General features: G+C 36.9%; 1 protein-coding gene across 7 annotated transcripts in view; it reads left to right on the top strand.

The window, feature by feature from the left end:
• N4BP2 (NEDD4 binding protein 2) overlaps positions 1-14,221 on the top strand; it is a 44,099-nt gene that overhangs the window by 18,891 nt on the left and 10,987 nt on the right. For all 7 annotated transcript variants that reach the window (XR_011326085.1, XM_069791364.1, XM_069791342.1 and 4 more), the window contains 8 exons: positions 316-404; positions 2,168-2,244; positions 4,069-4,224; positions 5,372-7,698; positions 9,629-9,714; positions 10,441-10,483; positions 11,537-11,781; positions 13,199-13,317. Coding sequence is in view for 6 of the 7 variants with exons in the window: in XM_069791364.1 (XP_069647465.1) it covers positions 316-404; positions 2,168-2,244; positions 4,069-4,224; positions 5,372-7,698; positions 9,629-9,714; positions 10,441-10,483; positions 11,537-11,781; positions 13,199-13,317 (3,142 nt within the window). In the remaining variant the exon portion in view is untranslated. The remainder of the gene's footprint in view (positions 1-315; positions 405-2,167; positions 2,245-4,068; positions 4,225-5,371; positions 7,699-9,628; positions 9,715-10,440; positions 10,484-11,536; positions 11,782-13,198; positions 13,318-14,221) is intronic.

Here is a 14,221-nt window from a genome sequence, read left to right as displayed (position 1 = left end):
ATTTACTGATTGATTAGTCATCTTGGTGCATTTTACATCTGCATTTTCATTCCTTGATTATCATACATACGTTAATGCAAAAGAATAATGCCATATCTGAGTAGCTTTACATGTGAGGGGGGGATTTCTAAAATAAAAGAGGGCCTTGTAACAGATCAAGCTGTAGCAAGAGTTCTTTACACAGTGGTTAATCATTATGGATTATCTACTTAAAAAAATACCACAAATTTAGAGAATTAGTATAAATATTACGTGTCAACCCTATTATAATGAAATTAACTATACCACATTCTTTTGTACATGTGTGTCTTTCAGCCAAAGAAGCATTTGAAATGAGAATCTCTCCTATAATAATAGACAACACAAACATACAAGCATGGGAGATGAAGCCTTACGTTGCTTTGGTTAGTACTACAGTTTGATCAATGTGAAAAGGGATTATTGACCAGCATGGCGGCAACATATGTTTCAAAATGAAATTGTCTTTCTCAGTCTAGCTGTTATTCCACAACAAAGTCTGGAGTCAAAAAAGTGTTACGTGGAATCATATTACCCAGTGTCATATTCTGTGTGCGTCTGAGTATTGACCTGGCCTAGTTTCCAAGTGACAAAGCCAAGTGCTTTGCAGTTGGGAGCAAAAATAAATATTGTTGAGGAAACTAAATTCTGTTCCTGTTTTATATGATCGGTAAAATTATAAGCTAAATTTAAAATATAATCAGCACTAATTAATGATTGATGTTTGCTGCTCCATGAAACTTGAAAACTCAGTCATAGTTTCATCCTAAATGTGACATAGAGGCAGATACCAGCTAATCAGTTGGAGGGTTAGAGTTATCAAATGTTGCTAGCTTGCTTGAAGTTACGCAGGTTTACTTAATTTTTATTGAAGTAATCAAAATAATGCACCTGCACTGTTTTATGTTAGTAGTGTAGTGCTTTTATTTAGTGACTGAAAATGAACTGCTTTTATTTAGTACTAAGTAAATGCAATCTACATTTAACTTCCACAGTTATATTTAATGATCTAAATAACTTGGTGAACTCTGTTATAGGTTTCTCGTATTCCAGTTTTCTGGAGCTTCTCACCTTTTCACTTAATAGTTTCTAAATAAGCATCAGCACATTTAGACTCTAGCTCTTACTTTGCTGTTGATCATTCACCATTTTGGTTCGTAGTTTTAATAGTTTTTTTTACGCTTACAGAACTGCATTATTTTATAAACTTGGTTCTGATTAACAGAAATAATACATCGGAAGAAATACTATAAAGTAGATCTGGGATTTCTCTTACCATGGTATAGAAACACATCAGAGAGTGTAGTACATAAAACTGACAGTTTTTGAGCAGATAATCTACATATGCCGCATGTGGTAATGGATTAGTGAACAGTGGGACTTAACACAGATAATTTTTATTAATAAAATTTTTATTTCATTATCTTTGCATTTATTAACAGTTGTCAGATTAACAGTTCTTCACAAATTAAGTCCTTGATTCTGCTGTATGCTGAAATAAAGATACAATAAAAGTTCTTCCAGCAAGTGCAGGGTTTGGTAAGGTGACAAGAATTTTTTCTGAAAACAGGAATGGGACGGTATGGCACAGTACTTGCAGTGTTTCTCCTGATTAGGTTTGGGGCTCATGTTCTGTCATGATGAGACTAGACCATATAAGGACCATTTAGTTGCAGCCTGCCCAAGTTTCCCATATGGCAGGAAGACTGTCCACAGTAGCTGTGTCAATGTAACTGAATTGCTTGTTTTGGAACTGGCTCGCATCTGATCAGCTCTGAATGTAAGCAGTGAGCTTTTCTGATGTCTTGGAGAGGCTGTGTAGACATGTGCATGTTATACCTGATATTCTGCAGTCTTGACTCAGAGGAGTTAGAACATTTAAAGGGATGATACAGTGATTTTTTTTTTTTTCTGTGATCATGGCACACATTTAATTTTACAGTAAAAGGTCCCTATACATGTTTTCAAAAATCTCCATTTGTACTATCAGAAGTGAAACACTGAACAAAAGCATGTTATTTCAAATGTTTAATTGTCTTTGAAAAATACAAAAAACAGCTTTAAAGAAGCAGGCTATACATGTATGCTTTTTCATAGAAATAAGAAATGGCTGATGTGGCTTGTTCTGTTTTATATCTGTTCTATTCAGGCTCAGCAGTTCAAATACAAAGTCATGTTCCGAGAACCAGACACTTGGTGGAAGTTTAAACCAAAAGAACTTGAAAGGTAAGAATGTAAAGGAGAATTTCATATTAGATTGTATACCTTTCACAGTCTATAAAGTATGATTTTTAAAAAGGTATCGCTTAGTACAATAGCTAGTGAAGTAGCAAGATATCAGTCAAGATTTTTGTGATAATAAGTAGCTTTTTAATAATTTTTCTTCTACAATGCTAACTTTTATGGGATTTTATATGTATTACAAGATATTTTTTTTTCTGTCACTTTAATTACATACAAAAGATACTGTTAGCAATAGATATTTTGTAATGTTTTCATGATTGCAATTCTTTTGCATTTAAGGTACAGTGGCTGCTCCTTTGAGTTCCTGAGGTTGCAGAATGATGTCAAGTTGGGGCTGGGTTTGCATCCAGCTGGTCTGTTGCCTTACTTGAATTGTTTCTGCTGTCACTGAGTTTAAGGCAATCAACACCTCATGGCCTGAGAGTGACAAACCCCTGTGTATCACCATTGTTGTTTACCTCTGCTTTAGCAGGACCTTCCACATAGTCATAGAGCCATTACTTCGAGCCAAAATAGGCAAGACATAAACCCTATGTAAGTGAATAAGGTAGATAGAAGATTGGCTGGATGCCAGGTTCAAAGGGTATGATCAGTGGTTCAGAGTCCAAGAGGAGGCAGATGCCCTCTAGGATAGTGGTTCAGAGTCCAAGAGGAGGCTGAGACCCTCTAGGATGAATAATACTAGGGCTGCTGCTATTTGATGTCCTTTTTATGACTTGGATGCTGGGGCAGAGTGCACTCTCAGCAGATTTGCAGATGATACCTAATTGAGCAACAGTAGTTTGTTTAGCTTTAGGAGGAGAATGTTAAGGAAGGATCGTATTGTTGTCTTCAGCTAACTTTTGAGAGGTTACAGAGAAGACTAAAAAGATCTCTTCTGAGAATTGTGCAGGGATAGGACAAAACACACGTAAGCAAGTTGGAACTTGGGAAATTTTGATTACATAAAAAAAACCCCAAACTTAATTTGAGGTCAGGCACTGAAAGAGTTTGCCCAGAGAGTTTGTAGACTTTCAGTCATTGGGGATATTAAAAATTTGGCAAGACAAAGCTCTGTACAAGCTGTAAGTAGGAGGTTGGACTATGTGACCTCCAGAAGTCCCTTTCAACATATAAATTATTTTGTGATTTCATAATATCTGTTGTCATCTGAATTTGCATGCTTAGCTTAAGGTTGGCCACTTTTCAAGCAAGGCAAGGAAGATTATTTTCTTTCCTAAAATAGAACTTAAATATTTTCTCCTGTACCCTCGATTTCTGTTTTGCCATCCTTGGCAGGATTCACTTGTTTTGGGTTGAACTGCTGCAGAGCACATCGCTAGTTGGTGTTGTAACAGAGTCAGTGAAAATTTCTAGCCAAAGGGTGTCCAAATAATAAGTGAAAAGGTTTTCCTCAAGGCTCAAGGAGTTCTTAGATTAGCAAAACCAGAAAAGGAAGACTGAATTCAGAAATCTTCCATACCCAGTTTGATACCCTGCATCACTGTCAAGATCTGATATGGTGTGTTTCTGATACTTACTTGAAGACTATGTGTTATTGGTACAGTTTTAGACTTCAGTATTGAGCAAAACATCCTATTGCAGAACAGGGCCACCAGGTGGGGTGGAGAAGTCAAGTGGAGCAGCAATTTGTCTGGAATGCCTTAGTGCACTGATACGGAAAGAATTGCTGTTTCACAGCTTTCACCCTGGCCCCCTGAATTCTCTGGTTAGCCTTGCTGTAAACTTACTAAATTATTCTCTTCTCTCATTGTAGTATACAAATCTGAAATATTTCTTTTTCAAATTTTTCTTTTTTAATCGTAGGCGAAACATTCATGGTGTATCTAAAGAAAAGATCAAAAGAATGTTGGAACGGTATGAACACTGCCTTACTGTTAGTTCGATATTGGATTCTTCAGTCCCAGACAAATCAGAAGCTGCTGGCTGGATTGAAGATCCTTGTCAGGAGGAAAGCCATAGGTTAGATCCTTTTAGTAGCTTTGTAGTCTCAAAGAGAAGGCTAAAAATTCAAACTTCATAGCAATGGAACCTGGATAATGCTGTTGAACAGTGAATGCATTAGAAAAATTAGTTCAATAATAAAAATAAATACACTACATAGTTTTCTTAATTTTTAAGAATTTCAGGATTTCTAGAAATGAGCAGTCAAGGGATCTAGTAAACTAACTGATGCTTTTTGAAAACCTCCCAATATGGATGTGTGTTATTTTTCAATTAGCCAATCTTGATTGACTTTCTCTTATCTTAGAAATGTGCTGTTGGATGTATGTTGTAGATACAAAACACTTAAAATCTATAAAATGCTTTTCAGAAGAACGTAGTCACAACTACAAGCAAGTTACTATTTCTGAGTCTGTGTGTTGGTATTAAATGACGTCTTTGTGGTTCGTGCAGTAGTAACAAGTTATCTAGTTGCTCTTGAGTATATTTACCTTAGACTTGTCTAGATTTGTGTTGGTTGTATACAGGACTATTTTGTAGTGGCTAATCTGAATAATGCTGTATACGCGTTATAGGAAATCAGATTTTATTGTAGTTATTTCATTTGGTTTTTGCATGCTTAATGTATTTGAAATGAAGTGGGCACTGATAATTAATGGTATGTAGTTGATTGTGAAAAATGTTATGACAAGAAACGGCACGTCCTCTCCTAGTTAACTTCTAGACTTTCTGTAGCATTGAACCATCAGGAGAGAGCAACAATCATTAAATAAAAGCATATTCACCAGGTTTGCTGATCTGAAGGAGGCAATGTCTGGCAGCATAGTGCTTCAGTACATAACTAAATGCTGGGAATGGTGGAAAATAGACTCATAAGAAAATATTCTTAGCTCTGTGCTGAAGTAAAAAAGGGATACTTACCAAGGAAAGTTCTGCTTTGCTTAGCTCCTCCTTTTTTAGAAAGGAGTGTTGAGGTTAGGGCTAAGTCATCTTAAATTTGTTTTCCTCTCACTAGAGTTTTCCAGTTGGATGATTAGTATCCTAAAAGGTGGTTTCTGGTCTGTAATTTGAAACTGCTAAATAGCCAAGCCAAAACCAAAAATGTGCACAAGTGCTTAAAGAATGTTTGAAATGGGTTTATCTTTCATTACAATTTGTCTTTCAGAAAGAGAGAGGCACATTCTGATGTAAAGGAAGAAAAACCTTTTGCTTCTGATGCGGAGCCTCTTGAATTAGCTGAAGATGATAAATCTTTTCCCAGTACTTCTCTAACATTAGAAATTAACTGTGATCCTGAACATTTTCAGAAAGAGGAAAAAGAAATGGAACATAACTCAGTGGAACACAATTCTGAGAACGGCATGGTTCAAGATGACTTGAATGTTTATTTATCAGATTGTGTAGTAAAAGAACTGCCCTTGGAGAAGAAAGAAGAAAAGGGAGAAAAAATAGAAGAAAATACTGGAACAGAAATGGACGAGATTGATGTGACCACAACTGAAGAGACTCTGTGCTTGCATATAGGAGGAGTTGAGGAACACAGTGATAACAACATTCTCGAAGTTCAAACTGAAGTTGAAAAATCTGGCGAAATATGTATGGAACCAAAGTCAACACAAAGTAGTAATGTAGTGGAACCAAGCAGTTCAGCTTTTGACATGTCAGGAAAACCAGAACTACTAAACTTTCTGGGTGACTGGCCTGTAGAACAAACAATGGGACAGAGAGTCAAAAGAGCTAGAAGACTAGAAAAATCTTCTCTGAAAAGCGATAAGGAAGGTAAAACTCCCAGTCAGCAGCATTCTGAGTTAGGTAAAGAGCAAGTGGGCCTGCCTGGGACCTGTACTGTTGAAAAAGGACATGAGGAAGAAAATCTAGCCTCTAGCTGTTCCTCTGTTAGTTCAGATAAGGTTACACTGGAATTGCAAATGATAGGACATTGGCCTGTCTCAGGGTCATTAGAACAGAGACAACAAAGGTCAAGGAGAATGAGAAAGACAAGTCTAAATCAGTCCGATGAAGGTAGAAATACTGAAGGTGACATTAATAGAAGTGCTCTTGAGACTGTCGATGTGCTTCGTGGGACACCTGTGAACACTGCAGAGCAACCGGACGCAAAGAGTTTGCATATGCACCAACCTGAAACGGTAGCTAGTGAAGCAGTAGGTGAGAAAAAACCTCAGCAAAATAAGAGAATGAGGAAACATCACAAATTAGCCCTCACTTTTACAAACAACAATTTGCCCCATCCCAAAGAAGAGGAACACTTCTCTATGCTTAACTCAGCAGAAGAGAAACAGGACATATGCTCATGTAGACAAAAAAGTAACCATTCACAGACTGAGTCACAGGACTTTGCTCTCCTGTGGAGATTAGAAAAGAAAATGCTTTTTCCCGAGACTACCAAAGTATTGCATGGCAGACTAGATGGCTTCAAACCCAAAGATGTAGATAATGTCTCAGAGTCTCAGGAAAAAATACCCTATCGAGTTACATATGATAAAAGTACATTTGTGGAAGAGAGTGAACTTAGCAATATTGATGAGTCTGAAAAGCTAAATATGCTATGTAAGCTCTTTGAATCTGTTTCATTTGAAGCTCTGAAAGATCTGTATGAAAGATGTAACAAAGACATAGACTGGGCCACAGGTCTGCTGTTAGACTCTGATGAAAAGTTATGCAAAGATGTTGATACTGAATGCTTTCAAGTAAGAGAAGCTGAGCCAGTTGTTGCAGACCTTGATTTCAAGGCAAGTACAAACTACGGTGAGAATCTCAAAGACTGCGAACAAATGCCACAAATAATTGGGACTGGTGATATCTCTGAGCCTTCAGAAGACAAAAACTCATCACTCAGCATTGCAGAAAGTAGGGCTACCAAGGCAACCGTGACAGATGCTGATGTGTCTGACTCATTGACTGCTGCCTCACTGAATGATTCAGCGGAACTGAAAAATTCTGGAGATGCAGCCCCTAGAACTGATGCAGGCAGCTCAGCAGCCAGTATAGAGCTGTCCATTTCAGGAAAGCAGGAAGAGTCTGAGAGTCCTGCTGAAGAAACTATAAATAAGCCATCAGTCTCACAACTTGATGCAGGTTTCTGTATACCCATGACTTTGCCTCATGGTCCTAACACAACTTCTACCAATTTTAAATTTGAATTAAATAACGAAAGTGACAGTAACCCTTCAGAAAGCAATGCAGAGAATTCCACAGTGACTGCTTTATTACTAGAAATGGATCATGCACCTCTGGTTGACCTTAGGAGTGATAAAGAACTAGAGATAGATAAAGAAACCCAGGGGAGTTCCAGGGAGACACGTAGTAAAGAAGAAATCGAAACTCTGAGCAGGCATGAAGCTAAAGTCAAGATACAAAGCCCTATACCAGCATCACGTGCAGCCTTCAATATAGATTGCCTAGAACTAACATTACCTCCTGAACTGGCACTCCAATTGAAAGAAATATTTGGGCCTGTTGGCATTGATGCAGGTATGGGCATAATTATATCCGTATTTTTATGAAAAAACTCACTTTGGGTAAGAAAAGCTTTCTTCCTTTGCCTGTGCTTTTTTCCCTGTTGAGTTGTTAATGCAAAAATGGAACTGAACTAGGCGTGGCATAAAATAGAAATGCAGTAGTGCTACCTTCTGCCTTTGTCTTTTTGTACATGCAAATACTTTAATAAGAAAATATATTGGCTTATTTGCATTTTGAGCCTATATTCAAACTCTGAAGGGATATTAAGATGATGAGGAAGATGCAAATTATGACTGATTAGGAAAAAAGGAAAAAAGAAAGCTTTAGGCGTTGGTTAAATTGGGGAAAGAGATGAATTGTTTAGAGAGAAGATAAAGTGCGGCTATACTTAAAAGATGAAAACAGACTAGTCTGCTGAGAGACTAGGATGAAGGAAGCTGTAAGCAGCTTGAATGTGCATCACAAAAGTTAAACTGATAGAAAAAAGAAGAAGAGAAAACACAAGTAATATATAGCTTGTTTGGTTTTTCTTTCTCTCTTTTTTTCTTTTTTTTTTTTTTTTTCCTCCTGAAGATTACTTGATGTGAAACCCTGGATACCTGATTTATTGGTTGGTTTGACTGCTGGCCTCTTTGCCTTCCAAGCTTACCTCCTCCAAAAAAAAGTTTGGTTTTGTTAGCAGAAAGGTGTTTTATTGTGTCTGAAATACGCCCTGCCTTTTTATTTGATACATAGGTACTTCCGGTCTTTTTATTTTTGAAAGGGTGAGAAACAATACCACAAAGATTTTTTTTTTTTAGGGAAAAGATGTATCATTATGATACCACGATAATTCTTGCCATTTCCTTTAGAATTAGAGGGGATACTCCAAGTTTGCTTCTCTGAGTTCATGTGTGTCATGGTTTAACCCCAGCCACCAACTAAGCACCACGCAGCTGCTCACTCACTCCCCCCACCCCCACCCAGTGGGGTGGAGGAGAGAATCGTAAGGAAAAAGGTAAAACTCATGGGTTGAGATAAGAGCAGTTTAATAGAACAGAAAGGAAGAAACTAATAATGATAATAATAAAATGACAATAATAATAATACTAAAAGGATTGGAATATACAAAACAAGTGATGCACAATGCAGCTGCTCACCACTTGCCGACCGATGCCCAGTTAGTTCCTGAACAGAGATTCCCCCTAGGCCAGCTCCCCCCAGTTTATATACTAGATGTGACATCACATGGTATGGAATACCCCTTTGGCCAGTTTGGGTCAGGTGCCCTGGCTGTGTCCCCTCCCAACTTCTTGCGCCCTTCCAGCCTTCTTGCTGGCTGGGCATGAGAAGCTGAAAAATCTTTGACTTAGTCTAAACACTTTTCAGTTGTTGCTGAGTACATCAGTGTGTTATCAACATTCTCCTCATACTGAATCCAAAACATAGCACTGTACCAGCTACTAGAAAGAAAATTAACTCTGTCCCAGCTGAAACCAGGACAGTGTGTTTGAAAGGACGGGTGTGACTGCTGTTGGGCAGTGGCGAGTATGTTGTATTACATAAAAGCAGTTGCATGTGGATTGCAATAAAATAGGGGGAATCGCAGTTTCAGGAATGAAACTGTGGTTGTAAATTAACAGTGGCTTTGTAAAAGAAGGTTCTGCTAGAAAAATGGAAAAAAGGAGGAAAAATGTAGTTGTTCAGGTAATCATATTTCAACAAGATACAATTAATTTTTCCTACCCTTTCTGAGTTTTTGAACACCAGATAATTAATTCTATGTGGAATGCTTTTTTTCTTTTTTTTTTTTTTAACTTGGCAGTTGCTGAAGTTTTTTTCAGGCATGACAGTTTGTGCAAAATCTCTAGAATTCAAATCAATGTCTAGGCTACTGTACTTTAATTGCTTAGATACATTTTTATAGAATGCTTTAATGAATGTATTTTCTTTCTTCCATAAGGATCACTAACTGTTGAGGATTGTGTGGTTCATATTGATCTGAATTTGGCAAAAGTGATTCATGAAAAATGGAAAGAATCTATTCTGGTTAGTAGATTTCTTGCTTAGGATATGAGAATATGGCATTCTTGTGCTTTGTCAGATCATTTGTCTCCTTATGTCTTGGTCTAAATGTGTAAGATGTAAGTATCTTTGCAAGAACAATGATAAAATACAAGAGTAGTTTGTAAAATATGTGGAGTATATCAACATGTCATAATCATCAGAACTGTTGAAAGACATTTTAAGGGATGAAGAAACTGCATGAGTGCCTCATCATAAAACCAAGTTTCTTAAAAAAGAAGGATCATAATGCATAATTTCATTACAAGATTGATCAAAAATTCCACTGGCCAAAAATCATTACTGGCTTTTAGACATATAAGAAGAGTTCTTCTATGAATAATAATGTATACAAAATATTTCCATGTATATTAATTGAGAAGAGTTCTCTAACCTCTGTTCCTTCGTAGCCTTATGAAACTTGGAATGCTTTTTAGCAAAATTTTTGTTTGGTTTATTTAATTAAGGTTATGAAATCAGCAGTGGGACATGTTCCTCTAGTTCGATGTGTTTTTGGAGAGATAGTTCTGTCTTCTAAACTTCACTTCGTAATTATTTTTCTTAAATATATTTATTTTAAAATATCCAATCTGAGAAATACTGTGAGACATTATTTTGGAGCTGGTTTACTCAGAAGCTAACACTTGTGAAGTTTCACTGCAAAATTTATAGCTTACTTGTAACATTCATGGTTTTACTATTTTTATTTAGAAGCGTCAGAAGAGAGATGAATCACGTAAGTTGTCTGCAGAAGGTATGTTACGTATTTCTCTTAACTGTAAAAATATTTAATTCTCATTATAAAAATATTTTATTGTTTGAAACGTCAGTAAGGTTGCAAATATTCTCTCTATTGAAAAATGATGGATTCATTTATTAAGCTAAGCTTTTATTTATTGACCTTGGTTCCATTTACCATTTTCTTACGGAGGTGTGTGGGGGGAAAGAAGTTAATTATAAGCAGAATCACTAGTCCCAGGTAGATGCAAGCAAAAAGCGTATCATTTTGTGTACTTCAGAGAACTTAAAGAGAAGCTCTGGTTGGATCAGACAGCTGTTTGGCAGGATTTATGTAATCTCTGTGGCAAGTAAAGGTGTGGCCAGAGAATTACTAGCAGAGTACGATTTCTGCAGGTGAGGGAAGGAGGTCAGGAATGCAACATTCACACATTGTTGTCCTTGTCAGAGAAATTGATTGTAGCAGGAAGATATATGTCCTTGTTCAAAAAGTGTTAACATCTCTGGCAATCTAGTTTTCATTCAGCTTCCAGAAGAAATGTCCCTCTACAGCAGAACCCCACTTCTCTTGCATGGGACCTGGGTGAAGACTTGGATTGCTGTGTGGGTGCAAACTCTCCATGCGAATGACCAAACAGTGCTGTTAGCATTAACTCATAGAAGTGTAAAACCAGATTGTTAAGCGTCTGTCCTTAAGTTGTAGAGGAAAGGCAGGTAAACGTGTAAATAAGTCAATAATTCTCTTATAAATGCAAACAAACCTCCCCACTTAACTTACGTGCAAGGTAGTTTAGAGCTGTAAGATATGTCTTGGTACTTGAGAATTGGGTGAGGGAGTCTGATGGTTTTACTCTTGTTTTATAAAATAGACAAAGATAGTCAAACAGTCTTTGGAGAATAGAAGTGAGGAAGGTGAAAACAGTGTGTTGTTTACTGGTTTAGCATTAATAATATTGTTTCAAAAAACCCCAAACCATCTAGTTTGAAAAACTTATCTTAATTATTTTGTCTTTGCTTGTATAAATAAGCTAATAATTGTTTTGTCACCTCATTTTTATTGCTTTTGAAGGTCCTACTGTGATTCAGCAGATAGATACAGATGACTCAGAAATGCTGTTACCTCACAATGCAGACAGTAAAATCCAGAAGAAGAAAATGAGCTGGGTTTCAGGCTCATCTAATGACATACAGACTAGAAAACCAGCAACATCAGACATTTTTCCTTTTATGGATCACTGGAATGCTCAGATTCAGAAAGTTTCTCTAAGACAAATAATTTCGGAAGAAATAGCTATGCAGGAGAAACAGGATCTGGTATGGATGGCACCATTTTTTAATGCAGTTTAAATTCATAACTGTTAATGAAACAGAATATGTCTTAGCTGTTGACTCATCTTTGTGCTGCTGATTACAGCCTGAATTTGTGAGACAAATGCATGCCAATTAGTATTGTTGATTACTGTGATACAGGAGTTTGCTTGTGGTAGGTGTTTCTGATTTAAAAATATAAATCTCATTTTAAAATGTAATATTTTGATTGTTCACAAACAGATCATGGTGCATTTCACTATACAGGTTAGCGTTTGTGTTTGGTTGAATTGCTTTTTGATTGCTCACCTAAAACCAAAGATCAAAGTGTGATTTCCCACACTTTTTATTGGGAAAGCAACATCAAAAAAAGTTCTTAATTAGCTCCATGCCTTGTTTGTTTAGAAGTAGATTGAATTGATTTTAGTGGTTTTTTTGTAAGGAGAACCCACAACATTCCTAACAAATGAGACATTAAAAGAAGTACTTGAGGTTAATCTCAAAGAGGTTTCTGTAACCTGTCAGAAAATAGTTATTTTAAAATATATTTTTATTAATTCTGTATCTTCCACACAGTTCCCATACTGTGTCTCGTCGGTGTGTGCATAATGCTGCCCTCTACTGCCTGGCAGTTGTTCAGAACAGGCATTTTTATTTGTAATTGTGTCTGATAAGTAGCTGTCCTAAAAAAGAGGAGCTTTGTTTCTACTGGTATGGAAAGTTGGATGGATTAGCCTGTACTTTGAAAGAATGGCTTGTGGATTCTTTCTTTGAACTGCATGTATGTGGCTTACTGATAATAACAACTGTGATGTCCGCAGCTTTATTTTCAGTTTGGATTCATGGAGCTTGGCTTTGTTTTGACCACTTCTCCCCCGCCTCCCCCCCCCCCCGAGCATTGGAATGATCAGTCCAATTTATTCTGGGCTATAATTATGTTTTCTTCTCAGCATGACTTCACAAATATGAATATTTATACACCAAAACAAATTTGTTTACACTGTTTAATAATAAAATGTTGTTTCAACCCCAGGCCCTCTATAAATATAGAGTAGAGAGGTGGACTTTGCACAGGCTTAGCATTGGACTAGATAGACTAGCAGGGAATGCATTCCAAAACTTAAATTCCTCCTAAAGAAATCCTCCTGTTGCTTTGTCCAAGTTATGAGGGAGCTCCAGATGAGTCACTTCAAATGATTACAGAGTACTGCAGTGTTGTATAATACAACTCACCTGTCCCTACTTTATTTTCATCAGATCAGTGTGGCAGGCTGATATTGGCATGTTGTCATTGCTGTGGGTGCATACCTACTGAGTAGATATTTTTTGAAATCTTAACTAAGCAAAGTTGGATTGGCTCTGCTGTTAGTATATTTTGTTCTAATCAAGAACTTGTAATATTTTTCCTTTGTCTTCTGGGTAGAATCGTGTTCCTTCTATGGTTAGAAAAGACTGTGCCGCTAAACTAAAGGAGAAGCAACTTTTTGAGATGTTTCCAACTATGAATCAAAATTTCTTAATGGATGTCTTCAAGGACAACAAGTAAGAAATCTTTTAAGTTCTTCGAAAAAATGGTACTCGGTAACAGTCTATAGTGCACAGTTACTGTCTTAAATATTTAGAGTTAAGATACTGCTAAAGAATGGCTTTTTCCAAACTAGCACGTTTTTTATAGCTCTAAAGGCAAAATTAGGTGGTCTTAAAAGCAAAAAGGACATAAAAACTCTATGTGTAGCCTTGTTTCTTTTTTTGGGGAGTAGATAGTTTATCCCATTGGGAGAATGTCTCTGGCTGTTGACCTCTGACTGACTGTCAGTGGAACTGCATATTTGCTCTAGAGCTGAGGTTTAAATTAAGTGGGAGAAATTAGTGGGGGTGGTAATACTGGGTTCACAGAAAATGGCATCTGCCCAAGAGGAAAACTACCATCACCTGATGGTAGCTGTGAGTACTTTCCTGGTTAATACAGCAGCTCTGAAGGAGTGAGCCATCTCTCTATATCTTCCTGCTGACATTCTCTTTCTCTCTTCTGCATTATATTTCTGGGGTATGTGGCTACCTTCTTAAATCCAAGTTCCTGAGAACTGAGCTTTTTTTTTTTTTCCCCCAAGAGAAGCTTCTTTTTCATGCTTGGCCAATTGAATGTCTCTCCATACGGGTTTGCATGCCTACTTGTCAGTCTTTCTGCTTGTCCAGGTTGTTATCAAAACCTTTCCTTATGGGATGTTTAAAATACGTCCTTCATCCATCTCTATAGCTCAAACATTTCACCATCTCTTGTTTTTTACATTCTAAATTATCTTCATACTGTTGCCTTTCCAAAAATCTATCTTTACTTTTGATCAGTCTTCCTCTTGTCTGCTTAATGAACAGCAAGAAGAATAAAGAAGAAGGAGGGCTTCTTAGAAATCTGATGGCAACTCATGTCCTATTCTTATTTCATTAA

Source organism: Haliaeetus albicilla, chromosome 1 (genome assembly GCF_947461875.1).
Source record: "Haliaeetus albicilla chromosome 1, bHalAlb1.1, whole genome shotgun sequence".
Taxonomy (NCBI): Eukaryota; Metazoa; Chordata; class Aves; order Accipitriformes; family Accipitridae; genus Haliaeetus; species Haliaeetus albicilla.
The sequence above is the reverse complement of the archived record's forward strand: the minus strand, read 5'-3'. Positions and strand labels throughout refer to the sequence as shown.